This window comes from Salvelinus alpinus, chromosome 15 (genome assembly GCF_045679555.1).
Source record: "Salvelinus alpinus chromosome 15, SLU_Salpinus.1, whole genome shotgun sequence".
In the NCBI taxonomy this organism is placed as follows: Eukaryota; Metazoa; Chordata; class Actinopteri; order Salmoniformes; family Salmonidae; genus Salvelinus; species Salvelinus alpinus.
In genome coordinates this window covers 40,862,978-40,879,832 of record NC_092100.1, presented here as the reverse complement: position 1 = coordinate 40,879,832, position 16,855 = coordinate 40,862,978, and the positions used below count along the sequence as shown (strand labels likewise).

The following is a 16,855-nucleotide window of genomic DNA, read 5'->3' as shown; positions in this document are numbered from 1 at the left end:
TCGTCTTCCTCCTAGGTGTCCTGGTTCTAGTCGGATCATCTGATTGGATTCAGTAGTCATAGCCAAACTAGTAGGGGGCTACATGGTTACTGTGCTCCCACTGCTCAGGACTGCAGTCTCATGGCCTGGAAACACGAGTAAGGTTGTTGGGGTGTTTGACATGGCTAACTGTAATTCTACACACATATACAGCAAGCTATGGAAGCATTACCTAGTCCATGATGTTGCATCAACTGATGTCCAGAGGGAGGAGAGAGGAACTGCTACTGAGCCAGATCAGACCAGAATCAGACATGTTATCACAGTAAAAGGCTCTGCATGGTCAATCCAACTTCTGCATTGGACATGCAGCATTTACTGCGATGCGGCCTCCGCAGAAGTCAGAGCAAACACACTTTTTGCACTTCGCAGAGCTGTTGTGAAGGAAGTTGTCAAGGAAGTGAGTTTGTTTATACAGGACCTCCCGCCCCCACCTACCGTCAACCAATCAATGCGGAGCTATATGGAGCCTACGCATTATTACAAGATTTGGGAGGCGCATGGCAATGCAGTACGGAGCTCAATTTGGCTTCTGCAAGCCTCCAGAGGCTCCGCAATTGCGTCAAACCCTCCACGAGGAGCCTCCGGATTACATTTTCAGAGCAAGCATAAGTTGGCTTTAAGACACACTCAGGTGGTTCAGGTCACTGCAACTAGTACAAACACATCACGCCAGTCAATCAATGCGTGTACAGTACATGTGTGTGTAATATGTGTGTTTATTTTGTTTGTATGACCTTACTTTGAGCCACCCTCATGATAGATCAGTTGATGTGGCTGCAGTTGCTCAGATTCAGCTCCCTCAGTTTAGAGGCAGAGAGCCCTTAAGTCAGGTATCACTGTCCCTATTATTCACCCTGCAACAAGCATGCACTCATACACACACACACTGTCAGGTGACGCAACCGGATGTCATCTAAAGTAGAGAGACAGTACACACACACAAACACCTACTGCAGTGTGAGATGTTGAGGTAGACCAGGTTTTGGAGGGCGCCCATAGACTTGACTGGCGTCAGTCATTCTGTGGCAGTCAGCAGCATGGAGTGTAGCGAGGCCTGGAGAGCTACGACACAGAGCTCTGACTGCTACCTACAGGAACACACAGATATACTGTCAGAACAACACACACCATAACAAACTATGTGTGTGTTGATAATGCCCCTGAACCATCTGTCTTGACTAATCACATCTTCAGAAACAATCTGACCATCTCCTTTGGCTGAAGAGCTATAATCATTGACTGATCACTTAACAGTGACCTGTGCCAGATACAGCACTGTATAAGGCCAAAAATTTGTGGATTTCCAAAGTTCCAGGGTTGACCCACAACATGGCCCACAAGATGTTTCTCTGGATGCTGCATCATGGTTTGATGTCACAGACCAATCACATGAAATAAGGCGTGTAGCACGTCACTTAGTCACCCAATCAGATTCCCTGTAAACATCACACCGGCAACGAGACTCACCACAACGTGGGTTGCCAAGACAATCAACGAACACTTATACACAGATATGGAACATGAGTCATAGCACACGCACTCACAGACACTCACCATCCACTCTGAACTTGGTGAGGTTGTCCATGTCAGAGATGGAAAAAGTCTGAGAGATGTGCCGTGTTCCATAGTGAGATGGCAGACAGAGAGTGATACTTAGAGGCTAGCTCCAACTGGAGGAAACCAGACAGTGACAGGCAGAGGTCCATTAACTCATTCACTCACAAAATACACAGGTAGCCAATGGTGGTTAAAAAAGATGGTACTACTCCCTAGAAAGAGAACAACTATTGGCCAGAGCCTAAATTAGTTGTCTGGTAGCTCCATACGTACCAGCCCACAGTTGTCTGACAGAGTTGGCATGTCATTGACAACTTCTGCTGCAGCAGTGGGCAGCCCGCTGCTATGTACCTGAAACCATCCACTGAGATCTTTAGGGACAAGAGAGAGAGACACACGCACGCACACACACACACACACTACATTAGAACATTAGAGAGCAGTGGGGTGAGGGAGAGGGTGAATATGGACATGTTGTAATTTTCAACAAACAAGTTAGCTGCAGCCTTTCTGTCTCTCTCTCGCAGCAAAGTACAACCACTTAACCAGCTGGGAAAATGCTGGCCCTGGTGAGAGTCCATGTTCATGCTGGAGTACATGTGCATGTGGGTGTGTGTGTTGTAATTTAAAACCAGTGTGTAAGTTGTAGCCCCCTCCCCCTCCCTCTCTCTCTCTCTCTCTCTCTCTCTCTCTCTCTCTCTCTCTCTCTCTCTCTCTCTCTCTCTCTCTCTCTCTCTCTCTCTCTCTCTCTCTCTCTCTCTCTCTCTCTCTCTCTTCCTTTCAGAGCCAGAGAGAGAACCTTTCTCATTCCCCAGGGTCAACATACAGACTTGGTGAGGAGCACACAAACTGACTCTAGTGCAGCCAGGGGGCAGAGGACACAGATGTGTTGGAAAACTGATCTGGATATAGTTTAAGCAGATAGAAGAGGAGACATATGGATCAGAGAGGACCGCAGAAACTGACCTGAGTGCAGCCGGAGAGATTGAGGTGGATGAGCTTGTGGCAACCCTTCCCTTTGTCCAGGTACTGTAAGCCTTTAACAGTGAATCTACCTTCCGACAGGTCCTGGACAGACATACAGAGGGGGTTTAAGATCAATATGTGAACAGTGCTGGGCCACAACTGGCTGTGTGTTAGCCTCGTATTCATACGGGATGTTCTGAAGGCACCTCTAAAGATCTATGATTTGTAACAAGTAATTGGACAAGTAATACTCCATAGTATTTATAAAGACAATGTGTTCTTTTATTACAGCTCTGCACCTGCAGCCTGTTATCAGCCTGATTTCACTAATTCAAGTCTTCTCACTTTCTTCAATTTGTGTAGGTATGGGTGTTGGGGTTATGACAATATATGACTGATTATTTGACTTCTGGTAGGGTTGCCCCAGGTGAACGTCCAACGTAGGATGGCAAGAAAGGGGCGAGCGGGTTGGTGGAGGGATGTGAGGTAGGCAGTTGTAAATTGACTGTGGCATTTGATTGGGAGAAGATTTTTAACCTGAGTTTAGACCTTGATAATCAGGAGGAATCCCATAAGAACAGCAGAGGAAGGATGGACAGGGAGAGGAGGGACTACCAGAGAAAAAGGGGAGTGTAGGTATGTGTTGACAGCAGCACTGACAGTCAGATGGTTAAAAGTCTTTGGAAATGAACTGAAATGAGACTTTATTTCTGCAGGTTCATTCTTAGCCAGCTCTGTGAAGCATTTTCCACAGATTTCTTCTCTATGAGCTCATAGGGTTTAACAGAAAACAGAGCCTATGGAATTGCTTTCAGGTGTAAATAATGTTGGAATATAAACACTTATGGAGAGGATACAAAGACACATGGTCAAGGTCCCTGTTTATCGAAGGCTGTTCGGGTCAGTAGACAGCTCGTTATTTAACGTCTTAATTTTGACACAAAGACCTGTACGGGCTTCCATGCCTTTTGGGGTTGACACACAAAGCCTGTTTTTTTTCTCTCTCTGTTGCTCTCATTCATTGTTTCAGCTTGCCACATTATCTCACTACATAACTGGGATAACAGTATTGGGCAATCATAACTGGTGTACGATTGAAGTCGGAAGTTTACATACACCTTAGCCAAATACATTTAAACTCAGTTTTTCACAATTCCTGACATTTAATCCGAGTAAAAATTCCCTGTGTTAGGTCAGTTAGGATCACCACTTTATTTTAAGAATGTGAAATGTCAGAATTATAGTAGAGCATGGGTAGCATTGCCTTTAAATTGTTTAACTTGTGTCAAACATTTCGGGGAGCCTTCCACAAGCCTCCCACAATAAGTTGGGTGAATTTTGGCCCATTCCTCCTGACAGAGCTGGTGTCAGGTTTGTAGGCCTCCTTGCTCGCACAGGCTTTTTCAGAGCTTTGTGATGGCCACTCCAATACCTTGACTTTGTTGTCATTAAGCCATTTTGCCACAACTTTGGAAGTATGCTTTGGGTCATTGTCCATTTGGAAGACACATTTGCGACCAAGCTTTAACTTCCTGACTGATGTCTTGAGATGTTGCTTCAATATATCCACATAATTTTCCTCTCTCATGATGCTATCTATTTTGTGAAGTGCACCAGTCCCTCCTGCAGCAAAGCACCCCCACAACATGATGCTGCCACCCCCGTGCTTCACGGTTGGGATGGTGTTCTTCGGCTTGCAAGCCTCATCCTTTTTCCTCCAACGATGGTCATTATGGCCATACAGTTCTGTTTTTGTTTCATCAGACCAGAGGACATTTCTCCAAAAAGTACAATCTTTGTCCCCATGCGCAAACCATAGTCTGGCTTTTTTATGGAGGTTTTGGAGGAGCGGCATCTACCTTGCTAAGCGGCCTTTCAGGTTATGTCAATATAGGATTCGTTTTTACTATGGATGCAGATACTTTTGTACCTGTTTCCTCCAGCATCTTCACAGGGTCCTTTGCTGTTGTTCTGGGATTGATTTGAACTTTTTGCACCAAAGTACGTTCATCTCTGAGACAGAACACGTCTCCTTCCTGAGCAGTATGACGGCTGCATGGTCCCATGGTGTTTATACTTGTGTACTATTGTTTGTACAGATGAACATGGTACCTTCAGGCATTAGGAAATTGCTCCCAAGGATGAACCAGACTTGTGGAGGTCTACAATTATTTTCCTGAGGTCTTGGCCGATTTTTTGGGATTTTCCCATGATGTCAAGCAAAGAGGCACTGCGTTTGAAGGTAGGCCTTGAAATACATCCACAGGTACACCTCCAATTGACTCAAATTATGTCAATTAGACTGGCTTCTAAAGCTGGTGTACAGCAATCTTCTAAAGCTGGTGTACAGCAATCTTTAAGTCATACCACAGATTCTCAATTGGATATAGGTCTGGGCTTTGACTAGGCCATTCCAAGGCATTTAAATGTTTGCCCTTAAACCACTCGAGTGTTGTTTTAGCAGTATGCTTAGGGTCATTGTCCTGCTGGAAGGTGAACCTCCATCCCAGTCTCAAATCTCTGGAAGACTGAAACCGGTTTCCCTCAAGAATTTCCCTGTATTTAGCGCCATCCATCATTCCTTCAATTCTGACCAGTTTCCCAGTCCCTGCCGATGAAAAACGGATGGTCTTCTCGGGGTGATGAGAGGTGTTGGGTTTGTGCCAGACATAGCATTTTCCTTGATGGCCAAAAAGCTCAATTTTAGTCTCATCTGACCAGAGTACCTTCTTCCATATGTTTGGGGAGTCTCCCACATGCCTTTTGGCGAACACCAAACGTGTTTGCTTATTTTTTTCTTTAAGCAATGTTTTTTTTCTGGCCTATTCCGTAAAGCCCAGCTTTGTGGAGTGTATGGCTTCAGTGGTCCTATGGACGTTTCAGCTCCTTCAGGGTTATCTTTGGTCTCTTTGTTGCCTCTCTGATTAATGCCCTCCTTGCCTGGTCCATGGGATTTGGTGGCCGGCCCTCTCTTGGCAGGTTTGTTGTGGTGCCATATTCTTTCCATTTTTTAATAATGGATTTAATGGTGCTCTGTGGGATGTTCAAAGTTTCTGATATTTTATTATAACCAATCCCTGATCTGTACTTCTCCACAACTTTGTCCCTGAACTGTTTGGAGAGCTTCTTGGTCTTCATGGTGCCGCTTGCTTGGTGGTGCCCCTTGCTTATTGGTGTTGCAGACTCTGGTGCCTTTCAGAACAGGTGTATATATACTGAGATCATGTGACAGATCATGTGACACTTAGATTGCACACAGGTGGACTTTATTTAAAGAATTATGTGACTTCTGAAGGTAATTGATTGCACCAGATCTTATTTAGGGGCTTCATAGCAAAGGGGGTGAATACATATGCATGCACCACTTTTCCATTTTTTAATATTTTATTTATTTATTTTGAAACAAGTATTTTTTTTTCATTTCACTTCACCAATTTGGACTATTTTGTGTTTGTCCATTACATGAAATCCAAATAAAAATAAATTTAAATTACAGGTTGTAATGCAACAAAATAGGAAAAATGGCAAGGGGGGTGAATACTTTTGCAAGGCACTGTAGCCCCTTATAACAAACAAGCCCTCAGAGTTCATTAGATGGTTCATAAAAAATCAAACAGGGCCACTTAACAAACAACAATATGTACAGTGCCTTTGGAAAGTATTCAGACCCCTTGACTTTCTCCACATTTTGTTACATTACAGCCTTATTCAAAAATGTATAAAATATTTTATTTTTTTCAGCAATCTACAGACAGTACCCCATAATGACAAAGTGAAAACAGGTTTTAGAATTTTTTTCAAATGTATTAAAAATTAAAAACATAAATAACTTATTTACATAAGTATTCAGACCCTTTGCCATGGGACTGAACATTGAGCTCTGGTACATCCTGTTTCCATTGATCATCCTTGAGATGTTTCTACAACATGATTAAATTCAGTTGATTGGACATGATTTAGAAAGGCACACACTTGTCTATATCAGGTCCCACAGTTGACAGTACATGTCAGAGTAAAAACCAAGCCATGAGTTCTAATGAATTGTCCGTAGAGCTCCGAGAATGTAGTGTTATCGGTAAAGATGAATGGTGACTGTAAATCACATTATACGACAAGCAGTTCCCTCCTCCACCCGAGTCCCCATGTGGTCCTGATTTCACTGTAGCTTTACACCTAAACAGTATTGGGAAGTATACAACATATGGAATAAAGGGAAAAGGAATGATTCCCTGTAGTCCTCTTAATGTAATGTTGTAGATAATAGTAGGGGTGCTGTATAATCAAGCAATGTCTAGTTTTAATAATCTGACTTCAACTGTCAGTCTGAGTGGTGATGAGCTTCAGAACAGTGGCATTCCATCAAGGCTAAGCACTTGGTTTACTAGGTGTTTGTACCTGTGCAAAGTTTGCACCCATTATCAAAAGGGAATGAATGAAAAGCATAAACTAAAGATGTTCTTTCTGTTCTACCGTTAATTCCACCCCTGGAAGATAAGATAAGAGGGTAGTTTGTACCCGTGACAAGATGTTGCCGTTACTCATGTTAATGTTGTAACAATGGCAGGTTCAGCTCCTGTAGGTTTCTGCATTCACCTCTGAAAGAGGGGGATACAGAAAGAGAGAGAGGTGAGAGAAAAGCAGCAGAAGGAACATTAGAATGTTTCCAGATGTGTGTGCTTTATTTGAAATACTATACTCAGGAGCAAATATATATAAACACACACCAACAAACAAATCGCTGACTGTGAGGAATGTTACAGGGAGGGACTGGTTTCTGCCATAACTTGTCTCATCAAGTTTTACAAAGCTGTTTTTATCTGGGTAATCTCGCACACATTGACTTCATGGTTTCAGCTGAATTTACTGTCACATGTAAGTAAAATAAGCAACTGCTAAATGCAGAAAGAATGTGTAAATCAAACAATATTTGAAATGTTGAAATTTAACCATTGTGTTGCTTTAATGCCATCCGTCAACTTTCTCTCTGTCCCAGTCGCTCACACTGTCTGTTTTCTCTCTGTCCCAGTCGCTCACACTGTCTGTTTTCTCTCTGTCCCAGTCGCTCACACTGTCTGTTTTCTCTCTGTCCCAGTCGCTCACACTGTCTGTTTTCTCTCTGTCCCAGTCGCTCACACTGTCTGTTTTCTCTCTGTCCCAGTCGCTCACACTGTCTGTTTTCTCTCTGTCCCAGTCGCTCACACTGTCTGTTTTCTCTCTGTCCCAGTCGCTCACACTGTCTGTTTTCTCTCTGTCCCAGTCGCTCACACTGTCTGTTTTCTCTCTGTCCCAGTCGCTCACACTGTCTGTTTTCTCTCTGTCCCAGTCGCTCACACTGTCTGTTTTCTCTCTGTCCCAGTCGCTCACACTGTCTGTTTTCTCTCTGTCCCAGTCGCTCACACTGTCTGTTTTCTCTCTGTCCCAGTCGCTCACACTGTCTGTTTTCTCTCTGTCCCAGTCGCTCACACTGTCTGTTTTCTCTCTGTCCCAGTCGCTCACACTGTCTGTTTTCTCTCTGTCCCAGTCGCTCACACTGTCTGTTTTCTCTCTGTCCCAGTCGCTCACACTGTCTGTTTTCTCTCTGTCCCAGTCGCTCACACTGTCTGTTTTCTCTCTGTCCCAGTCGCTCACACTGTCTGTTTTCTCTCTCTCTCCCTACCCCTCCACCCTCCCCCTCTCGTTCTCCCTCCCTCTCTCTCTCTGCAGGAACAGCAGCTGAATCACATTATATTAGACACTGTCAACATGCAATCCTCCACTCCCATTTTCCAGTAAAACCTCCACTCCACCCACTGCTTCGCTCCAGCTATCCCGAGCGAGAGGCAGCCCCAGCTGGGCTCAGGATGCGTGTGACCTCCCCTCTCCTCCTGGCTCTTCTAGTACTCCTGCTGCTCCCACCACCCTCCCAGCTGAGGAAGGCAGGCCAGGGTAGGCGGCTCAAAGTAGGCAGACGCCTCCTCAGACGGGACAGGTATGGATGGATTCTAGGTTGTTTCTCTCATTTGATATCTTACTCGTTTGAACCACTATGTTTTATTGACTTTATTAGGTGTTATAAGTAAGTCTATTTAGCTGCAAATATTATCTACATTAATTATGCTGAAATGTATTGTTCTCATCATTAGGGTGAGAGGTCGGGGGCGCCAGGGCAGGTCAGGAGACATCAGGCATCAGGTCCCTGAATGCTCAGAGTACAGCGACTCCGAAGACCTCTTCGTGGACTGCCAAGGGAGAAAACTTTCCTCCATCCCCACTGCCTTATGTAATTATAATGCGAGGGATTCTAGCTTATTAACTTTATGGTTTTACTGTCTATAAAGATCAAATAGGGCCAGATTTAGCCTACTCCTGGACAAAGCATCACTTTCAATGGGGATTGTTCACTGAACACGCTTTTTAGTCCAGGACTGGATTAATCTAGTATCAGGTCACTGGCGAGGGCCGAGTGTCTTGAAAAGTGCTTACAGTATCTGTCTTTTTGGCGCGCAAAACGTTTTGTGGATGGTACTGCGCTGCGTACAGAACCACCACGCTGGGTACAGAACCACCGCGCACTCAACGTTATGGAGATACATTGAGTTTCCTTTTATATCCACAGAGGGCACTTGAGAAGACTCTTGAGACCATATGCCTACTGGTAAAATGCACATGAGGGGCTACTTCAGGGATACTCTGGGAAGAGCAACATTCAGTTAGTGGTACAGTAACTGAAAAAGGTTGGGAATCACTGGCCTAGGTTATCCTACACAATTGCACACAGAAGCCTAACTCTGTGTCCAATCTGACGCACAGAAACATGTGAAAACATTCACTCATTACCTTGATACTTTCTCTGTTAAATATTTTAGACCCTGCTGTAAATCAAGCAACAAAAAAAAGCAGAAAACAAATGTAGGCATATTGGATTGGATCCAACGTGGATCAAAGGTCTTCACTGGCGCAATGACCAAAACATCAACATATTCTGGACATTCTTAGAACACCATTTTCCTGCACTGACTGTTTTTGCATCAGGTGCTATAACACAACAGCTGCTTGTCACTTGACTGTCATTCAGAAAAATATCTCCTGGATCAGCTGATGATGGTCAACAATATCACTAGGCCTAACTAAACAGCTGGATATAACACACATCCAACAAGTAGGTCTATTAGCCTTGCATAGCCTATTGAAGAACGACACAAGTTAGGTGACTTTCGGTTGGAAGCATTTGATTTTGCAAATCTCATACATCATTTTGGATTTGTGTGCCCATAAAAACAGTTTTTTTGGCGTAGTCTAAAGTACTAATATGAATTGATAAAGTGGTGCTGCCGTTAATAGCGCAACATCTTTTAGACTCAGCAATACTTTTGTCCCGCTGATGGCCCATAAGGGGTAGGTTTCGGAACATTTCACACTTATAGTCTATTGGTCAGGACACGTTCCTATCTGCAGGGCAGTCAAGATTTAATTCAGTCTCATTTTCAGATAAAACAAATTGCAACTGGTAGCCTGTTGATACCCCAGCTAGCACAGTGGATCTGGGCCGATTCCGGCTGAGAGTCAGCGCACTCGGCTGTCAGACTCGGCATATGTCATGTGGTCCGAGTTTGGGCCGCCTTTGGCAGTATTACTTATGACTAGAATGCGGGGATTGAGCTCTGGCAGATTCCAGTGTGAGTTATCTGGCCCAAATGTATTACTCGGGGCTCAGGCCGATTCCGGTGTGAGTTATCTGCCCAAATGTATTACTTGGGGCTCGGGCGATTGTGGCTACTCTCTGGCAGATGATTACACAGGCTGCTTTATATAATTAACATTTCATTATTTATTTATTTTCCCATATTTTCTGTCATCAGAAAATAAAATTAACATTTAAATTAAATTCTTTAAGAGTCCTGTTTAAGAAGGATTTTTGTATTTGGATACTTTGTGCAAGGCAGTTGATAAGCATTAAAACCTTTGTGGATGGGGCCTCCCGAGTGGTGCAGCGGTCTAAGACACTGCATTGCGTGTGGTCCCGTGTGGCTCAGTTGGTAGAGCATGGCGCTTGCAACGCCAGGGTTGTGGGTTCATTCCCCACGGGGGGACCAGGATGAATATGTATGAACTTTCCAATTTGTAAGTCGCTCTGGATAAGAGCGTCTGCTAAATGACTTAAATGTAAATGTAAATGTAATCGCAGTGCAAACTATGTATGCTGGTTTGCTACTGATGCTGGTTTGCTACCCATGCCGGCTGCGACCGGGAGACCCATGAGGCAACGCACAATTGGGTTAGGCCGGCCGGGATGTCCTGTGGGCCAAGCACATGTACGCTTCCTCCGACACATGGGTGCGGCTGGCTTCCGGGTTAAGCGTGCATTGTGTCAAGAAGCGGTGCGGCTTGGCGGGGTTGTTTCGGAGGACTCATGGCTCTCGACCTTCGCCTCTCCCTAGGCCGTATGGGAGTTGCAGAGATGGGACAAGACAATTGGATATGACGAAAAGGGGGTAAAAAATAAATAAATAAAATTATTTAAAAAATATGTGGATGGGTATAATTTGTATGTATAATAGTCATTTTTAAAATGACTAAATCAGGTAATTTTGTATACATTTATTTAAAATTGCATTGGGCCGCTTCTGGGGGGATTCTGGTAAAATACCGGCAAAGTCGGCTGAATTCCGGAAGATGGAAACGGCCTGATGTTCTTGGGCCGATTCTGGGCAGTCATTCATTTTGATTCCGGTCCGAGTCCGACACCCGATTCTGGGCTAATTCAATCAGTTCCGGTCCCCCGGAATCAGTTCCGGTCCCCCGGGTCGATTCCTCATTGCTAACTTTGACAGACTTTACATAGGTTATTGATGCCGATCAATGTATTAGTAGGCTTATGGATTACATTTTTCAAGTTATTCATCCAACCCTGTTTTATTTATTCCATCTAAAAGGAAGGCAACGAATGCAGCGCATTTGTATTTATTTATTTTATAACATTTTCTGCCAATATGAACAAATGTATTTTTTGGCGTAAGTGAACACCTTCCTAATATTGAGTCGTCGATAAAGGAGTCTACTTCTGCTGCAACCTTCACTGTAACAAAATATAACACGTTGCGTTTGTGCTTTGCTTGAAAAGTTTTATGGAAATGAAACATAATATCATGATCATTCTTATTGTCAGCCTGGTCACGGGCTCCAGACCACCTCCTGCTGGCCCGTAACCGTATCCAGGCCCTCCACGACGGGGCCTTCTCTGGCTTCGAGGGCCTGAGGAGCCTGGACCTGCAGCAGAACCGGATCTCAGTGTTGGAGGAGGGGGTGTTCCTGGGCCTGATACACCTCACCACCCTTCTGCTGCAGCACAACCGTCTGGGCACGCTCAGCGAGGAGGCTCTCATCCCCATGCCAGCCCTGCGCTACCTGCGTCTCCATGACAACCCCTGGAGCTGCCGCTGCACACTCGACAGTCTGGTTCGCACCCTGCAGGTGCCCAGCAACCGTAACCTGGGGAACCATGCCAGGTGGGTGGGAATAGAATGTGACACAGGGCTCAACAGAGGTGTCCCAAATTACATCTGTGGGCATTGGTCTAAATAAGTGTACTATACTTTATATAATGGACAACAGAAATCTGTGTTCTCATCTTCATGTTGCTATAGCACCTCCCTGTTTTAAAAGAAAAGCTCTACTGAACACAACCTAGGTGTGCGGAGCCAGTTGGGCTGAGGGGCAGGAAGCTGAGACAGGTGGACCCAGAGCTGCTGTGTCTGGAGCTGGAGCCTCCCAGCGACCCCCCAGACCCGCAGGGGGAGGACCAGAGAAACTCCACATACCCTCTGCAGCCCATCCCCATCAGGGGCAAGCCTGACGCCACCACCTCCTGCCATACTTACCTGTTCCCCACATCCCGACTGGACTGCAGAAGCAGAGGTGAGGTCACAAACTATCAGACCCACCTGGTTCAAATACTTGAGGTGCACTTTATTTACACTGAACAATAATATAAACACAACATGCAACAATTTCAAAGATTTTAACAGTCTGAAAATACAGATATGCATGTGTTGGTCACAGATACCTTAAAAAATGTAGGGGCGTGGGTCAGAAAACCAGTCAGTATCTGGTGTTACCATCATTTGCCTCATGCAGCTTGTGGCCTGTGGAATGTTGTCCAATTCCAATTCAATGGCTGTGCGAAGTTGCTGGATATTGGCGGGAACTGGAACACGCTGTTGTCCTCAATGGGTGACATGTCTGGTGAGCATATAGGCCATGGAAGAACTGGGACATTTTCAGCTTCCAGGAATTGTGTACAGATCCTTGTGACATGGGGCCATGCATTATCATGCTGAATCATGAGGTGATTGCGGCTGATGAATGGCCCAACAATAGGCCTCTGGATCTTTTTTGTTCAGTGTAGTTTGCTTGACCAGCATGTAGGGTGGGTGGTATTTGCACTTTTGGAACTATTCCATTGGTTTCATTGTACCATTTTACCTATCTATGTGTAGGCAGACCTGTTTACAGACTGGTTGCTTTTACGCTAGGAAGCGAAGCAGCAGGAGCATTAACAGTTGGCAGCTGTAGGTTGTGAATATCTTAACCAAATCAACATATTTTAGTCTTTCAGCTTGTTTTATCCAACCGTATGTTTGTGTTTCTCTGGAAATTCACTACAGATGTGGATTACCATAATTACATCAATTTACTTCGTCAGAGGGCCGGTTAGAATGAAAACAAGAGCATGTGTATATGTGAGTTTGTGTGTAGAGATTGGTATTTGGTATTTTATTGGTATTTTATTAGGATCCCCATTAGCTTTTGCAAAAGCAGCAGCTACTCTTCCAGGGGTCCACACAAAACATGAAACATGACATAATGCAGAACATTAATAGACAACAGCTCAAGGACAGAACTACATAAATACATAAAGAATTAATAAATTATCATTATAAAAGGCACACGTAGCCTACATGTCAATACATACACACAAACTATCTAGGTCAAATAGGGGAGAGGCTTTGTGCCGTGAGGTCGTTCTGTCCCTGAACAAGGCAGTTCAATTCGTTCTTAACTGACTTGCCTAGTTAAATAAAGGTAAAATAAATAAAAATAAAAAGGTGTTGCTTTATCTTTTTTAAACCAGGTTTCCTGTTAACTTGAACAATATGAGATGGAACAGAGTTCCATGCAATAATGGCTCTATATAATACTGTACACTTTTATGAATTTGTTCTGGATTTGGGGACTGTGAAAAGACTGGTGGCATGTCTGGTGGGGTAAGTGTGTGTGGAAGAGTTGTGTGTAAGTTGACTATTTGGGATTTTCAACACATTAATGTTTTTTATAAAAAGAAGAAGTGATGCAGTCAGTCTCTCCTCAACTCTTAGCGAAGAAAGACTGGCATGCATAGTATTTATATCAGCCCTCTGATTACAATGAAGAGCAATACGTAGCGCTCTGTTCTTGGCCAGCTGCAGCTTAACTAGGTCTTTCTTTGCAGCACTTGACCATATGACTGGACAATAACCAAGATAAGATAAAACTAGAACCTGCAGGACTTGCTTTGTGGAGTGTGGTGTCTGCTTTATTACGGACAGACCTCTATCTTTTCAACCATTGAATCTATACGTTCTAACAATGACAGTTTACAATCCAAGGTAACGCCAACTCTTTGTTAATGCTTTCAGTGACTTTATTAGCCGTGGTTGCTGATGCGTGTATGGTTAAATCATCAGCATACATGGACACACATGCTTTGTTTAATGCCATTGGCAGGTCATTGGTAAAAATAGAAAAGAGTAGAGGGCCTAGAGAGCTGCCCTGCGGTACACCACACTTTACATGTTTGACATTAGAGAAGCTTCCATTTAAGAAAACCCTTTGAGTTCTATTAGATAGATAGCTCTGAATGGCAGAGGTTGATTAAGCAATAAGGCCTGTTTTTTCAACAACAGGTTATGGTCAATAATATCAAATGCTTGACTGGAATCTAACAGTACAGCTCCCACAATCTTCTTATTATCAATTTCTTTCAACCAGTCATCAGTCATTTGTGTCAGTTCAGTACATGTTTAGTGCCCTTCTCAATAAGCATGCTGAAAGTCTGTTGTTAATTTGTTTACAGAGAAATAGCATTGTATTTGGTCAAACACCATTTTTTCGAACAGTTTGCTAAGAGCTGGCAGCAAGCTTATAGGTCTGCCGTTAGAACCAGTAAAGGCCACTTTACCACTCTTGGGTAGCGAAATGACTTTGGCTTCCCTCCAGGCCTGATGACAAAGACTTTCCTCTAGGCTCAGATTAAAGATATGACAGGTTGGAGTGGTTATAGAGTCAGCTACCATCCTCAGTAGCTTTCCATCTAAGTTGTCAATGATATGTTTGTCATTATTGATCGATAACAATCATTTCCCCACCTCTCCCACACTAACTTTATAAAATTACTATGCAATGCTTTTCTTTCATTATTAGTTTTTTTATGTATGAATATGATGGCTCACTGTTCATTGTTGGCATTTCCTGCCTAAGTTTGCCCACTTTTCCAATGAAGTAATCATTAAAATAATTGGCTGATGGTTTTGTGATAAATAAGCCATCTGATTCGATGAAAGATTGAGTTGAATTTGTATTTCTGCCCATAATTTCATTTAAAATACTCCAAAGTTTTTTTTCCATCTCTCTTTATATTATTGATCTTGGCTTCATAATACAGTTTCTTCTTCTTTTTGTTGAGTTTAGTACCATAATTTCTCGATTTGCAGTAAGTCAGCCAGTCAGATGTGCAGGCAGACTTATTAGCCACTGCTTTTGCCCCATCTCTTTCAACCATACAGTTTTTCAATTCCTCATCAATCCATTGAGCCTTAACAGTTCTAACAGTCAGTTTCTTAACAGGTGCATGTTTATCAATAATTGGAAGAAGCAATTTCATAAATTCATCAAGTGCAGCGTCTGGATGCTTCTTATTTATCACATCAGACCAACAAATATTTTTAACATTATCCACATAAGAGTCACAGCAAAATATTTTGTATGATCTCTTATACACTATTTTAGGCCCAGCTGTTGGAACTTTGGCTTTCCTGGATATAGCCACTAGATTGTGATCACTGCATCCAATGGGTACGGATTTAGCTTTAGAACAAAGTTCTACAATATTAGAAAAAATGCTATTGACACATGTGGATGATCTTGTTCCTGTAGTGTTTGTTAACACCCTGGTAGGTTGATTAATAACCTGAACCAGATTACAGGCGCTGGTTACTGTGAGAAGCTTCCTCTTGAGCAGACAGCTTGATGAAAACCAGTCAATATTCATGTCCCCAAGAAAGTAGACCTCTCTGTTTACATAACATACACTATCAAGCATTTCACATACAGTGGGGAGAACAAGTATTTGATACACTGCCGATTTTGCAGGTTTTCCTACTTACAAAGCATGTAGAGGTCTGTAATTTTTATCATAGGTACACTTCAACTGTGAGAGACGGAATCTAAAACAAAAATCCAGAAAATCACATTGTATAATTTTTTAATAATTAATTTGCATTTTATTGCATGACATAAGTATTTGATCACCTACCAACCAGTAAGAATTCCGGCTCTCACAGACCTGTTAGTTTTTCTTTAAGAAGCCCTCCTGTTCTCCACTCATTACCTGTATTAACTGCACCTGTTTGAACTCGTTACCTGTATAAAAGACACCTGTCCACACACTCAATCAAACAGATTCCAACCTCTCCACAATGGCCAAGACCAGAGAGCTGTGTAAGGACATCAGGGATAAAATTGTAGACCTGCACAAGGCTGGGATGGGCTACAGGACAATAGGCAAGCAGCTTGGTGAGAAGGAAACAACTGTTGGCGCAATTATTAGAAAATGGAAGAAGTTCAAGATGACGGTCAATCACCCTCGGTCTGGGGCTCCATGCAAGATTTCACCTCGTGGGGCATCAATGATCATGAGGAAGGTGAGGGATCAGCCCAGAACTACACGGCAGGACCTGGTCAATGACCTGAAGAGAGCTGGGACCACAGTCTCAAAGAAAACCATTAGTAACACACTACGCCGTCATGGATTAAAATCCTGCAGCGCACGCAAGGTCCCCCTGCTTAAGCCAGTGCATGTCCAGGCCTGTCTGAAGTTTGCCAATGACCATCTGGATGATCCAGAGGAGGAATGGGAGAAGGTCATGTGGTCTGATGAGACAAAAATAGAGCTTTTTGGTCTAACTCCACTCGCCGTGTTTGGAGGAAGAAGAAGTATGAGTACAACCCCAAGAACACCATCCCAACCGTGAAGCATGGAGGTGGAAACATCATT

The 16,855-nt window shown here is 43.5% G+C and overlaps 1 protein-coding gene across 1 annotated transcript in view; it reads left to right on the top strand.

Annotated features, from left to right (window-relative positions):
* The first annotated feature begins 2,398 nt into the window (after positions 1-2,398).
* Positions 2,399-16,855, top strand: part of LOC139540077 (leucine-rich repeat-containing protein 17-like) — a 34,521-nt gene continuing 20,064 nt past the window's right edge. Inside the window, exons 1-5 of the mRNA XM_071343632.1 lie at positions 2,399-2,625; positions 8,269-8,533; positions 8,688-8,824; positions 11,711-12,050; positions 12,233-12,459. Coding sequence (XP_071199733.1) covers positions 8,406-8,533; positions 8,688-8,824; positions 11,711-12,050; positions 12,233-12,459 — 832 coding nt within the window. The 5' untranslated portion in view covers positions 2,399-2,625; positions 8,269-8,405. The remainder of the gene's footprint in view (positions 2,626-8,268; positions 8,534-8,687; positions 8,825-11,710; positions 12,051-12,232; positions 12,460-16,855) is intronic.